Source organism: Nicotiana attenuata, unplaced genomic scaffold (assembly GCF_001879085.1).
Source record: "Nicotiana attenuata strain UT unplaced genomic scaffold, NIATTr2, whole genome shotgun sequence".
In the NCBI taxonomy this organism is placed as follows: Eukaryota; Viridiplantae; Streptophyta; class Magnoliopsida; order Solanales; family Solanaceae; genus Nicotiana; species Nicotiana attenuata.
This window is the reverse complement of record NW_017673467.1, coordinates 53,389-67,450: the sequence shown is the minus strand read 5'-3', so window position 1 is coordinate 67,450 and position 14,062 is coordinate 53,389. Positions and strand designations below refer to the sequence as shown.

At 37.4% G+C, this 14,062-nt stretch overlaps 2 protein-coding genes across 3 annotated transcripts; one reads left to right on the top strand and one right to left on the bottom strand.

The window, feature by feature from the left end:
- The first annotated feature begins 1,393 nt into the window (after positions 1-1,393).
- LOC109216451 (potassium channel KAT3-like) lies at positions 1,394-5,067 on the top strand. 2 transcript variants are annotated; one of them, XM_019380609.1, is made up of 11 exons: positions 1,394-2,031; positions 2,119-2,337; positions 2,451-2,612; positions 2,716-2,773; positions 2,876-3,193; positions 3,286-3,525; positions 3,611-3,709; positions 3,813-3,845; positions 3,944-4,129; positions 4,261-4,696; positions 4,781-5,067. In XM_019380609.1, exons 1-11 carry the CDS (start codon positions 1,853-1,855, stop codon positions 4,885-4,887), a joined length of 2,037 nt encoding a protein of 678 aa, XP_019236154.1. In that variant the 5' UTR covers positions 1,394-1,852; the 3' UTR covers positions 4,888-5,067. The 2 variants fall into 2 exon arrangements, with proteins under 2 accessions (XP_019236154.1, XP_019236153.1); XM_019380608.1 differs by having other exon boundaries at positions 1,395-2,031; positions 4,252-4,696.
- On the bottom strand, positions 4,952-13,953 carry LOC109216453 (mannosyl-oligosaccharide 1,2-alpha-mannosidase MNS3). The gene is made up of 6 exons (XM_019380610.1): positions 13,630-13,953; positions 11,436-12,394; positions 10,201-10,453; positions 9,458-9,655; positions 5,778-5,926; positions 4,952-5,678 (listed from the first exon to the last, which is right to left on the bottom strand). The coding sequence occupies exons 1-6, from the start codon at positions 13,705-13,707 to the stop codon at positions 5,426-5,428; spliced, it is 1,890 nt and encodes a 629-aa protein (XP_019236155.1). The 5' UTR covers positions 13,708-13,953; the 3' UTR covers positions 4,952-5,425.
- Positions 13,954-14,062: the final 109 nt, after the last annotated feature.

The window sequence follows — 14,062 nt, the reverse complement described above, 5'->3', positions numbered from 1 at the left end:
CCAAACGCCTACTTAATACCTTCCACCTAGACAAAACTTCATTTTCGAAGAAATTTCATGCATGTGTGCGTGTGATTTATTCGTATGAACCACCTCTGCACCTGTCTCTATCATATCGCCTTCTACTAAGAAGAACTAAACAAAATTACTAAGTAACATATGGTCAAATTCAAAGATTTGTGACATTAAGTGTACAAAAGGGATTTACTGACTCCAAGCATCTATCACTCGAAGATCAACAAGCAACATGATGTTGGTGTGGACATACTTTCAATATGCAAATAATAAGATATCATTTGCGTTTAATATTTGTTTTACAATTCTGCCATTAATTTGTCTTCAACTTAAAATAGAGAATTATCACTTTTTTTCAAATAAATATATCATATTTAAACACAATTTTAACTTCAATTTCAACTTGGAATTCGCTTTTGCTTTATCACTAAGAGGCCCAACACATAATGAAGAGAGAGAGAGAGAGAGAACGGCTGGATATATGGAAGGCATCTATTCCAGCACATATGGTTCTGATAGCACTGCAAAAAATTAACACTAGCATCCTTTTTTTTTTTTTTTGGGAGAAATTTTAAAATAGCCAGATTTATAACTGGTCGTTCAAAAATAGTCCAGTTTCAAAAGTAATCGAAATTTAGCCACTTTACATATAAAGATAAATCTGAGCGAAAACACTGTTCAAAACCCGAAAAACACGCCAGTATATTATGCTGGAGTTCCAGCATAAGTATACTTGAACTCCAGCATATTATACTGGAGTTCCAGAATAAGTATGTTGGAACTCCAGCATAATATGGAGTTTGGAGCAGCGGTGCTCCAGTCTCCAGTATATTATACTGGAGCCAGCAAAGTATACTGGTCCAGCATAATATGTTGGAGTTCATACACAGGTGCACCGAACTCCAGTATATTATGCTGGACCGGTCTCTGTTGCAGCAAAATAGTGACTATTTTTCATTGATTTGGTAAACGCTGGATATTTTTGAATGAGCTGTCCGAAAACTGGCTATACCGTGCTATTTTGACTTTTTTTCCCTCTCTTTTTCATAGCAACATTATCAAACTTAAGGTTAGAAATATTGAGTCTTTTAAGTTTTAAGGAAAGGAAGGAGAGAAAAACGAAAAAAAAAAAGAAAAGAAAGAGATTTTTGTTAAAACTAAAGTTTCATCTTATTGGTCCACGTGTCCCAGAATCCTACTAAAATTTGTTGGTCCAATTCTAGAAAATGAAGTGAAAACACCCAACTGGTTTTCACTAAAAATCTGTCCTTTCAAGAAATGCTTATTCTTAAAAAATGGTGGAGCTCCCACCACCATTATATTATTACCATTACCATTACAGGCCAACCCCATTTTCCTTTCCTTTCTCTCCCTCCTAATTATCTCAGAAATTAACTTCTCTCTGCTGCTGCTGCATTATTATGAAGCTAACTCATGTCTGCCACTTTATTAACAGCCGTATTGGCTCAGTTTTATCAATCAAAACTTGTCTGTATTTCCATTACATTTTTTTTTTGTTAAAATATAACTCAACTAATACTATACTATATTTTTTTAACTTCTTCCTAACTTTAATGATACCATAGGATAGAAGCAGCATAGTCACGTTCTTAAAGTTGAATACTTTTTAAAAGAATCATATTAAAGAAGACTTGACCCGTGTGTGCCAACCGCTTCTTCATCTATATATATAAAGGCTCCTTATACTAGGGAGTTTACCACCAAAAATACTTGTTATTTTTAATAGTCTCTCTATTTATTATACAATTTCCTTTCCAAGAAAGTCTAAAACCCCACCTCCCATATCACAGACACAACAAAAATAAGCAATAATATAATGTCTTTTTCTTATGCTAAAAACTGTTTGCAACGGTTTTGTGTGGATGAGTTCCAAATGAATACAGAAACCAATAATGGTTTCTTCTCAAATGATCTTCTCCCTTCTCTTGGAGCTAGAATCAATTATGCTACAAAGCTTCGAAAATTCATCATTTCGCCTTTCAATCCCCGCTACAGGTAATGACTAATTGATTAATTTTCCCCTGTTACATAGGAAATTAGTTAAACTTCTGAATATAATGGTTTTTTGGTCTAATATTTCAGGTGTTGGGAGATGTTTCTAGTTGTTTTGGTCATATACTCAGCCTGGATTTCTCCATTTGAGTTTGCATTCTTGTCATACAAGGAAGATGATGCTCTATGCATCATTGACCACATTGTTAACTGCTTCTTTGCTATTGACATTTTCCTTACCTTCTTCGTTGCGTATCTTCATCGAGAGTCCTATCTTCTTGTTGATGAACCTAAGAAAATTGCAATAAGGTAAACATGTAGTTCTAACTCAGTCCAACTTCAACAAGAGAGATATATCATATATAGTTGTATTCTGGCATTTTGCTTCCGCTGTTTATTCTATCAGTTGTAACGTGTAATAGGTACTTGTCAAGTTGGTTCATATTTGATGTATGCTCCACTGTACCATTTCAATCATTGATCCTCCTCTTCACGGATCACAAAGAAAGCGGTGGCGTTGGCTTCAAGTTGCTCAGCATGCTCAGACTATGGCGTCTCAGACGAGTCAGTGCCCTGTTTGCAAGGTCCAAACACCACCTGTATTTGGTTTCTTCTACACATGAATTATGAAATGCTTTAATGCTGGAACCAAAATTCTCACATATAAGCCGGTTTGCTTTCCTTCAGACTTGAGAAGGACATCCGGTTTAACTACTTCTGGACGCGATGCACAAAACTCATATCAGTAAGTCCTCAATGCCTTAATTTATTCTTGAATCCAAAAAGATGAAATTTTTATATGTATAGCATGTTGACCACTAGTATTTGGTTGTGTTTTTGAGTTCAGGTAACATTGTTTGCAGTGCACTGTGCTGGATGCTTTAACTATATGATTGCAGATAGATATCCTGATGCCAAAAAAACATGGATTGGTGCTGTAAATCCTGATTTCAAGAAAGAAAGCGTTGGCGACAGATATATAACTTCACTATATTGGTCTATTGTAACTATGACAACAACCGGTTATGGGGATTTGCATGCTGAGAACTCAAGGGAAATGTTGTTTGATATCTTTTACATGTTATTCAACTTGGGATTGACTTCTTACATCATTGGAAACATGACTAATCTTGTTGTTCATTGGACCAGCCGCACCAGAAACTTTGTATGTTTCTCTCCCTCTCTCTCTACACAAATCGCGTGTTACAGTTCATACTTCTAAAATAGAAACTAAACTTGGGAATTTTTGTTTTCCAGAGGGATACAGTGAAAGCAGCTCAAGAATTTGCGAAAAGGAATCAGTTGCCTCCAAGGGTACAAGATCAGGTTTTATCCCACATATGTCTCAAGTTCAGAACTGAAGCATTGAAACAAGACGAAACTCTCAACGGCCTGCCCAAAGCTATCCGAACAAGCATTGCTCACCACCTGTTTTTTCCTATAGTTCAAAATGTCCGTTTATTCCAAGGTGTTTCGCCAAACCTACTTTTCCAACTGGTAATTTTCTCCCCTCCCTTCTCTCGTGTTCTGTCTCTGGATCACTCTGCATTGGATTTTAACTGTGTGAATTCTCCTCGTTAAGGTTCCTGAAATGGAAGCTGAATACTTTCCGCCCAAGCAAGACGTGATTTTGCAGAATGAGGCTCCAACAGATTTGTATATAATAGTTTCAGGAGCAGTGGTAAGTTAGTTTTATAGAATGAGTATATATATAGTTACTTGAAACCTTAGAAAAACTGTGCTTTTCATGTACTTATATCCTATTTTATAAATCATTGCTGCAGGAACTGATAGCACAAATTGAAGGGCTAGAGCAAGTATGCAACATAACTAACATATCCATTTTTTTAACATCACGAAAGTCACAACTTTAGGATATAACTTATCTCTCTCCTCAATCTTGTTTCCAAACCAGATAATTGGAAAGGCTGTTGCAGGAGATCTATTTGGAGAAATAGGTGTTTTATGTGGGAGACCACAGCCATTTTCTGTTCGAACTACTGAGATTTCTCAAATTCTACGGCTAAACAGGACAGCATTGATGAACATTCTCCGCGCAAATCCAGAAGATGAACGGATAGTTATGAACAATCTTTTGCTGGTAAGTTTACCAGATTATGAACAACTTTCTTCTCACGCAACTTTTCCTGGTAAATCCACTATTGTTATTGCTTAGGAAAAACGACATTCACAAAACAATTCCTTTTTTAAAAAAAACATAAGAATCTGCAGGGATTCGGAGGCTTTGGTTATGTGGACCACCAAACAAATGGAGGGCCAGATATTAAAAGGCATCATGATACAGCACTGACTAGCATAGATATCAACAATTTGGAAGCTAGAGTTAAGAAGCAAGAGGGAGATGATGTACAAGAAGTAAACGAAAGCATGAATGATTTGTCATTAAATCTTGAAAATAAGAGGGAACAAAATGAGCAGAAAGTTGAGCTCATTGGACCAGATGATAAGGGAACAAAGAGCTGTCAACTGAACCCTGAGGTCCCCTGTTGTTCTAAATCTTGTAGTACCATTTCAAGTGGTTCTAAAGTGACAAAATCCACCAATAAGAGAGTCACCATTCACATGCAAAAGAAAGAATCATTGCATCACCAGTTTGGGAAGCTAATAATTCTACCTGATTCACTAGAAGTGCTATTCAGAGTAGCAGGTAAATTACCTTTCATCTTAGGAAAATTAAAGAAACTAATTATAACGCGATTTTTTTTCTCACTGCAATTTTGTGCAACTGCAGGTCAAAGATTTGGAGGCTACAATTTCAAGAGAGCTGTAAATGCAGAGGATGCTGAAATAGATGACATTGATGTCATCAGAGATGGCGACCATTTATTTTTCCTTTAGCATGAATGCTTGAGCATTGAATATAATCCTAAAGGAAAATTATCAGAAATTTAGAGAATGCTCAGAGGATAAAAGCAATTGTATATTGATCTCATTTTGTAAATGTTAGGCTAAATGATCAATCTTTGTATCTCCAAAGGGAGAAATCAAAATTGCAAATTAATACATCAGTTTCAAGAATATCATCGACTCGCTACAGAAGGAATACACTCTATACCCTGTTCTTTTCATGAATAACATACAACTTTAACACCTTATAAAATTGCAACTACTCTCGTGTGCTCTACACAAACAAGATGTTTAACAACAGTTTCCTGCCTCAAGTCTTGCTCTGGATAGAAGTTCCAGAAGTATCAATTGACAAGCTTCAGATGAAAATTTCAGCGAGCTCCATCTATAACATTTATGGATAAGCTTCCATGAGGTCACTTGCGACCTAATGAGCCGATTTAAACTCCATCCAAGCTTTGCTGAAACATGTTCTCTTGGGTCATCTGCATCCGCCAATATTGAAAAAATTCTCCTTGCAAACAATGTATTATTGACTTCTAGAAATTATTGGGATAGGATGAGCTTCTGTGTTGAATACATACTCATCCAAAGGGATTGTGGTGCTATTACCAAACAGCAAATAGAGGTATTTGAGTGTTTCGCCCAAGAAAAACGTCTCCATCTTGTCTCTTCTTCGTGGGGGAAGCACAGTGACATCATCAAGAGAAGTGTAACCTCCAGAATCGACCTTTGTGTACTTCTCAAATGCCTCAAAAATTTGCCATCCCCATTCACGATACCTAAAGAAGAGTCCACCAAATCAACAAAACTTATCTGTAAAAACCCATAAAGTGAATATATATCTAAGTTCACAGATCAACTGAAAAATAAGAACATACTTTGAATCGCCAGTAATACGATAGAGTACAAATAATGATTCAACGGTTTCAGGACGCAAAAGATTGTGACGATCGGCAGGCTTTATGATTATGTCATTCAAATATCTCGAACTTTTGTTTCCACCATCAGGGCCACCTTCAGAATTTCCCTGCTTGAAGAAAACAAGATAACGAAAAAACATTACAATGCAAGGATTTTCCAATTATGTCACAATAGAGAATACTCAAGTCGGATTTGATATATGAACATTATCGTCAATTTATCTTACGTCTCTCTATTGATGAGAATAGATCATTCAAGTTGTGATAGGCACAATTCCACTCTGATTATTTGCCAGATTTGTTTGGTTGATTGGACTAGCATTAAGTTATTCTTACATCTTTTAAAACCACTAAACATGTATTGCATCTACAAATAATTGACATTAAACATACATTAGAAGTTTAGAGTATGCAACAAGATTTTTCAAATTTTCACAAACTTCATGTAACAACCTGGCCGGTCGTTTTGAGTATTTTAGCCCTGTTCCCCTATTTATTGCCTCCCCTATGTTATATTGTGGTTATGTGACTTGCAGGGATAGTTGATTTTGGTTTCGGGCGAGTTTCGGAGTGAAACGGGACACATAGTCCCTAAGTTGGAGGCTTAAATTGAAATAGTTGACCGGAGTTTGACTTTTGTGTAAACGGCTTCGGAATGGAGTTTTGACTGTTCCAATAGCTCCGTATGGTGATTTTGGATTAGGAGTGTGTCTGGATGTTGATGGTCAGTAGATCGTTTCGGCTTGAATTGGCGAAAGTTAGAAAGTTGAAGGTTTGGAAGGTTGAGAAGTTTGACCGGAAGTTGACTTTATTGATATCGGGTCCGGATTTCGGTTCCGGAAATCGAAATAGGTCTGGTGTGTCAATTATGACTTGTGTGCAAAATTTGAGGTCAATTGGAGTTGGTTTGGTATGTTTCGGCATTGGTTTTTGAAGTAAGTAGTTCATAAGTTCCTTAGGCTTGAATCGATGTGCGATTCGTGGTTTTAGCGTTGTTCGATATGATTTGAGGCTTCGAGCGAGTTCATATCATGATTTAGGACTTGTTGGTATGTTCGGACGGGGTCCCGGGGGTCCCGAGCGTGTTTCGGGTCGAGTTCAGACTATTTGCTCTTGAATTAGGACTATTGGTTTCCTGTTCTTGTTTCCTTCTACGCGTTCGCGAAGGTTCCCCTCGGAATTTTCTCTTCGCGTTCGCGAAGATAGGGGTGCGACCGTGAAGGTTGCTGAGCTTAGGCATCGCGAACGTGTGTGGTCGATCGCGTTCGCGTATAAGGAAGGTGTGGCTGGGGCTGAGGCACGCGTTGTTCTTCGCGTTCACGTGGCTTGGGACGCGATCGTGCAAGTGGAGGAAGTTGTTCATCGTGTTCGCGACTGGCTTCACGCGATCGCGAAGAAAGTTTAATAAGCTGGGGAAGAATTGTTCTACGCGATCGCGAGTCTTTGTCCGCGATCACGAAAGAGGATAACTGGGCAGCAGTGTTAAATTTCCAAAAAGAGGGTTTTATCTCAATTTTCATCTTTTGGACCTAGAGAGCTCGGTTTGTGGCGATTTTTCGAGGGATTTTCAAAGAAATCATCGGGGCAAGTGATTCTAACTCGGATTTGGCTATTATACATGAATCCATCTTTATTTTTGTCATTTAATTAGTGATTTGAGTTGGAAAATTTGGGGGGAAATTGTGAAACTTCATAGACCAAATTTTGGAGATTTGAAAGGCAATTTGGGTCGGATTTTTGTAATTTTTGTATGGTTGGACTCGCCATCGAATGGGTGTTCGAATTTTGTAAGTTTGGTCGGGTTCCGAAACGCGGGCCCGGGGTTGACTTTTTGAGTTGGCTTTTTGTTTCTCTTTAAAGATTGCAACTTTTATTGTTCGGAATAGCTTCCTATGATTTTTATTTATGGTATGAAGTTGTTTTGGCTAGATTCGAGCCGTTCGGAGTTGGATAATCGCGAAAAGGCTTACTAGTGGATTGAGTTAGCGTGTTTTGAGGTAAGTATCTTGTCTAACTTTGTGTGAAGGAATTATCCCTTAGGATTGGTGTTGTTTTGTGCTAATTGTGGTATGTGGAAGCCGTGTACGCAAGGTGACGAGTGTGTACACGGGCTAAATGTGGTAATTGACCGGTTCTAGCTATGTAGACTCCTTTCATGCCTTTAATTGAGTTGCCATAACATATTATATTCATCGTCATTAGTCTATCTTCACATGCTTTACTTGACATTGTTAATACTTGTCTTATCTTTCACTTGCTAATTGCCTCTACATGCTTAGTTGAAGCTATTGTTCTCTCAATTCCTTATTCATTCTTTAACCGTTGAGTTCCTTTACTTGAAGTTGTTATTTCTTGGAATATCTTATTGTTGAATTTTGGAGTTGAAGTTATAAAGGCCGTGATTCACATCGAGGCAAAGTTGTAAAGTTGTTGAAATACCATTCTTGTTGAGTTATTCACTGTCGGTTGCTATTGTTGAGACTCTTGTACATATTGTGGTTGGGCCATGAGCTATATATTGTGGAAACACTATTATTGTTGATTTCTTTGGCAAGTTGTGGTATTGGGCACTTAGAGGTGCGATTTGCGTTATGTTGTGATATTGATATGCATGCGGTGATATAAGGATTGGGGTTGAAACGCATGCGGTGAGATTAGGTGGGCTTGATACGCGTGTTGCTAGTAGGGGAACTACTTGAAGCCACGCGGTGTGATAAGGTGGGCTGAAACGCAGGTAGCTATTTCGGGAAAAATAATTTTTAAAACTAATGCAAGGCTCCCGCGGTGATATGAGGAAAGATTGGGATTCGATTTGTGAAATGAGACTACGAGGCGGTACCTCAGTAGTGATTCTTGTTGATACCTTTCATTTACATCACTTGTGTTTTGTTTGCATTGCTTCCTTGGCATTCTTATTATGTGTTTTCTTCCATGATGTCTTAATTGTCTTAGTTCAGTGTAGTTATTCTTGTTATATTTCTTCATTGTATCATTTCCATTATTTTTCATTATTATATTGTCATATACATGTTCAATTTTTCTTATTTATTCCAGTAGGTGTCTTGACCTAGCCTCGTCACTGCTTTACCGAGGTTAGGCTTGATACTTACTGGGTACCGTTATGGTGTACTCATGCTACGCTTCGCATATCTTTTAATGCAGATCCAGGTACCTCATACCAACCTAGGCACCAGTGAGTCAAGCTCGGATCGGAGACTTCAAGATATACATGCCGCCGACCGCAGGCCTCGGAGTCACCCTGTATCTAGGTCTATATCATTCTTCTTTTATTAGATATTGTTGAATAGGGATGTTCAGTATACTCATGTAGAGCTTGTGACATGGTATCACCGGATTTTGGGAGTTTTGTTCTGTTGAGTTGCGGAGTCCTTTTTATGATAGTTGTTGGTTAATTTGAAAGTTTTATCATTACTCAGTTATATACTGCATGTATGCTAGGCTTACCTAGTCTTAGAGACTAGGTGCCATTAACATCCTACGGAGGGAAATTGGGGTCGTGAGTCGTTACACTCCCCCTCCTCAAAAAATAATTTGAAAATCGACAAGGGAAAACTGAAAGCAACACCTTACATAAAAGTTGCCAAAAGTGATGAAAGAATAAAAAATGTTTAACTCACCTCAATATTGAAATAAGCTATTTCTGGAGCAAGGCCAGTAGAGGTTACTGAGTATATTTCCACGCATGTCTTAGCCAGATCTTCAGCAAGCTTTAGGTTTTCCATATCTTCAAAAGTGAGCAAGTTCTCTTTCATAGCCCTTTCCTTTGTGAACCCCTTTGTAGCGCCAAGGGCCAGGGCACCAGGAAGGAAACACACCTGAGGATGATGCCAAATGATATCAAACTTATAAGAACAGACATCAACATCTAAAATCAAGCCTTCATATATTTAGGAATGTAAATTTCATTGTGAATAAAAAAAAAAGAAAGAGGCACGAAAAGACTGTTTTCCTCTAAATCAAGACTAGACACATTAACAAAAAACACATTACTAAAATATATAGCTAGGTCGGTAGGTAAAGGTATCTCAATGTCTGCAACTTGTAATCCATCATAAATCAACACAGGCAGAAGAGAAAAATGAAACTTATGGCCAGCGATTTAGTCGTTAAACTCTTGAGTGAGAAAAATGATTGATAAATTTGAAAACCTTCTATAAACATACAAAATTTAAAATATAGAATTGGCTAAGTATATTAAGGAGAGTAATGAAGTGTAGGTTGGGACGATCTTTTTTCTTTCTTTCTTTACTTCAGATAAATTTGGCATCATGCAGCTGATTCCTTGTCAGTCCCATTTCGACTTTTCCATCTTTGGTTTCTGAAGCACAGCTAGAAAAGAATAATAACAGAAATGGCATACCAGGTGATCCATCTTTGGACTGAAACCAGCTTCTCGCCCATAAGGCAATTCTCCCACAAAGAGCAAGCCGTTTGGAACAGATTTGCGTACAAGAAGGTGCCTGACACCTTTAATTGCTTCGACATACATATCGTACAAGTATGAACAGTTAGTTCCTCGCTGCTGAAGCCACACTTTAATAAGATATTCATAGTAGCTATCACCGCGAGATCCAAGTCTAATATTGTCTCCACTAAAGTCTCCAGATTGAGGGCTGACATCATCATAAGCACAAACGAAAAGTCAATGGGTATAACAGTTCTATATTTTCTAATCCAACAGTAAACACTAATGAAAAGATCCAAAATCCACTCATTCTTAGACTTGTACTCTGCACGGTTAAATTCTAGCTTTTGGCTGAGAGATATTTACGTGGCAATGAAATGGCACAAATATCAAAGGAAGTGGCTGAGAACAAGGAACAAAAGATGTGGTGGTGGAAGCATGCGCTGAAGCAAGTGAACAAGATATTTGCACATTGACTCATTCAGAGACCCTAACCACAACTAAATGCTACTCTTTCATATGTTAGGGAATCATGAGTGTATATATGCAAATAAAGCTACTGAACTATTGCAGAGATGTTCTTTTTTCTTCTTCTTCTTTTTGGAGGGGTTGTGGTGAGATTTCTGGAAAACATGACTGCATCTTTCTAATATAATAGATAGTGAAGAAGGAATTGGCAATGGAACAAATTAGTTTAATTAGTTTAGTTTAATAGTAAATCTTATTGTAAAATCAGGAAATAAAACAGTAACCAACAATATAGATAAAACTGGATATAGAAAAACTGTTATGGTTTTCCTGCATGTTGAATAGGAAGGGAAAAAGAATAATTAAAAGAAGTTCATTGATTCTAGAGACATAGAGTGAACTGCAAACTGTTTTCATCATAATTTGGTTTTAACAGTTAATTTTGCCAGAAGAGCTATATATACTTTACAATAAAATAAGAAACAGACAGAACATAGGAAAGGCTTTTATCATATGGCTCTGTTACCATTGCGTTGAATGCCCTACATTGTTGGAAGTTGAGATATGTATAGCTCCCAAAACAATAATAACAGGTAAAGAAGACACATTTCAAGATACTGGAATAATTGCAGCACATGATATAATTACTACATTTGATATTAGCTGGGCAAACATCTGCCTACACAAGTCCTGGGAAAGGAAAATAGGAGTTAGTTGCTTACCTTATGTATATAGGGACCAGTCCCTCCACCTTTGGTAAAGTCTTTATATGTTGTAGAACCTTCATGGCTTCTATGCTATACTTCGCATCACCTGTTAGATAACTAAGATAATTGAATTCAAGCTGTAGAGTTGCAACTTCAGCAGTGCTACTCAGACCATCAGGGGCAGGATGTGCAGACTTTTCACGCAGGACAACATCACTGTATGGAATATCAGAGGGACTTGTTGTAAAAGCAGTAAGTAGACGATCAGCCAAGTTCCTAGCATTTTCCAGGTAAATAGATGGTTTAGGCCCCTTGTGTCCTGGAATTCCCCCTTGATTCCCACCACTTAAGTGATAAGCACTCAAAAGACCCCCTAGAACTCGTATTGTAGTTTCAAAGAGATTAACTTGGCCTTTCCCTTCAATCTTCTCAGGAAGATGTTTCTCAATCCACGAGCCTGCTTCATATACGACCTCATCAGCTCCCATAATCATAGCCGTGTCTAAAGCATCGATAACTGTAGCTCCCAAACCTCCTAAACCGTCAACCCCTCTATGGCTCAAGGGCATAAGTTCATCAAAACCCATGGCATAGGATTTGTAGCCAGACCAGGCATGGATAAATGCCTCTTTAACCTTCTGTTGTCTTGCTATCCATTCAGGCTCAGCTCTTTTCTTAAACTCTTGAATAGATCTATTCCTACTACTTATTTCATCGGGAGATAACCGAGGTGGAAGTCTAGGTGGTTTTCTCCAAAATCTCCTGAAGTTGCCGCTTCCATGAGTCATGATATTGTCTCCTTCCTTAGATCCATCATTTTTTGCTACACCATCAGATACAGGATGGACATCACTTTTATGAGCCAGTATGAGATATGCTAAACCACCAATCATCAGTAACACAAGAAATTTCCCAATGCTACATTTTAAATAATCACGTTTTCCATTACTGGTTAATAGAGCCTGAGAAATTACCTGAAAAGATGAGGAAACTATAAAATTTCAGTGTACAAGAGAAAATACATAATTCTGCTGCAGAAATATAAAAACTCTTTTCAAGGAGTGAAAATGATCTTGGGAGCTATCTCAAATTTACCAGGAAGAACTTATAGGTGCATCAACATTGCAAGGAAAATGGTCAGAGATAATAAAAGACGAAAAAGGTCTTATCTATAGCTGCATTAATTGCTTTTTAACGTAGTCTACTCAAATATGTTAGCAATAACATCGTGTATTTATCACATGGCAATGAAGTCCAAATCTTATACTAGTTGAAATGGCAATTAAAATACAGTAATCACCAGCCTTCAACCAAAGTTATCACCAGCCTTCAACCAAAGTTACTATCTTTTTTTCGTCTGTAGTTTTTATAGGCTGAGACGTAATAATGCTTTTAAAGGTGTCCGCGTGCTAAGATTCACAACATAAATAAGTTATGTAGCAGAAAGACGGTTTCGTGCAAGTACAACACTGTTGCAGCACCCTTCCATGAAATGAAGTGCATACCAAGGTCCAAAAGCTAAATCCTTCCCCCCACCCCCATCCCCCAAACCCACAAGAAGAGGAACTAAAAGAAAACTTTCAAAATGAGATTGACGACGGTTAAAAAGCATAAAAATATACTAATCTGAAGCTCCACTTAGAGATTCAACAAGATAGATAAAAAGATGGTATTAATAATTAACTAAGCACAAAAAAGGGAGAAAACATGCTTCAAGTGGTACAAGTGATATGCTCAGCTCAATGTCAAAGCTTATTTGAGCCTTCTTCATAAATTAGGAAATTTAATATTTAAACAAAATCTTTTACGCTAGTTATATATCAAATCAAGTTCAAGAAGAACAAATGTTTGACTTGCCTCTATTTATATCCACTTGCAGTATTAGAGGTATATAATTTTTTTCTCTTTTTACCGGATTGGCTGTTACTTTCCGTATCAATTTTGGATTCAATTCCACAATTGCACCAGTCATAATAAGCAAATATTAGTTCATATAAGACAAAAAATAGAAGAACAACAAAAAAAAAAAAACAATTTTTTTTTCTCTCTTCAAACTAATCAGGGCATTTCCAATGAAGAAACCTTAACGAACTCAGAAAAACCAATCCTTTTATCAAAAAATAGATCCTTTAATCAATTTAACAGAGAAATCAAGATAATTTCGAAAATGAAAACAAGATTCAAAGGTACAAAGTTTGATTGAGCTGACCTGAGATACGGATCGTTGGCGGAACTTGGCGTTATCATAATGCACATCTTTCACCGAGTAAGGCAATGAATTCGACATCTCTAGATCAAGAAAAAATAAATTACAACCAACTTCAGATTCTCAATTACGCTCTGCCTTAAAGCAGACTCAAACTACAATCATACGCGTGTACATTTATCCACTATACTACAGCGCGCGTATATAGAGAGTGTTATTATGCACACCCAGATGGGAATTAAGCGGGGGGGTGTTGCGGGAATTCGGAGGTGGACAAAGATGGAAGACTCGTGCTTTTGATTCCTTGTGAAAGACTTCTGAGTGGTGGTCTTTGAGAAAAAGGCCAAAATAGTTACAAAATTAATTAAATAATAAATTATAAGAAAATTAACTAAAATAGCCGTTCAGCACAGTGGACAACAACAAGCCCAGTAAT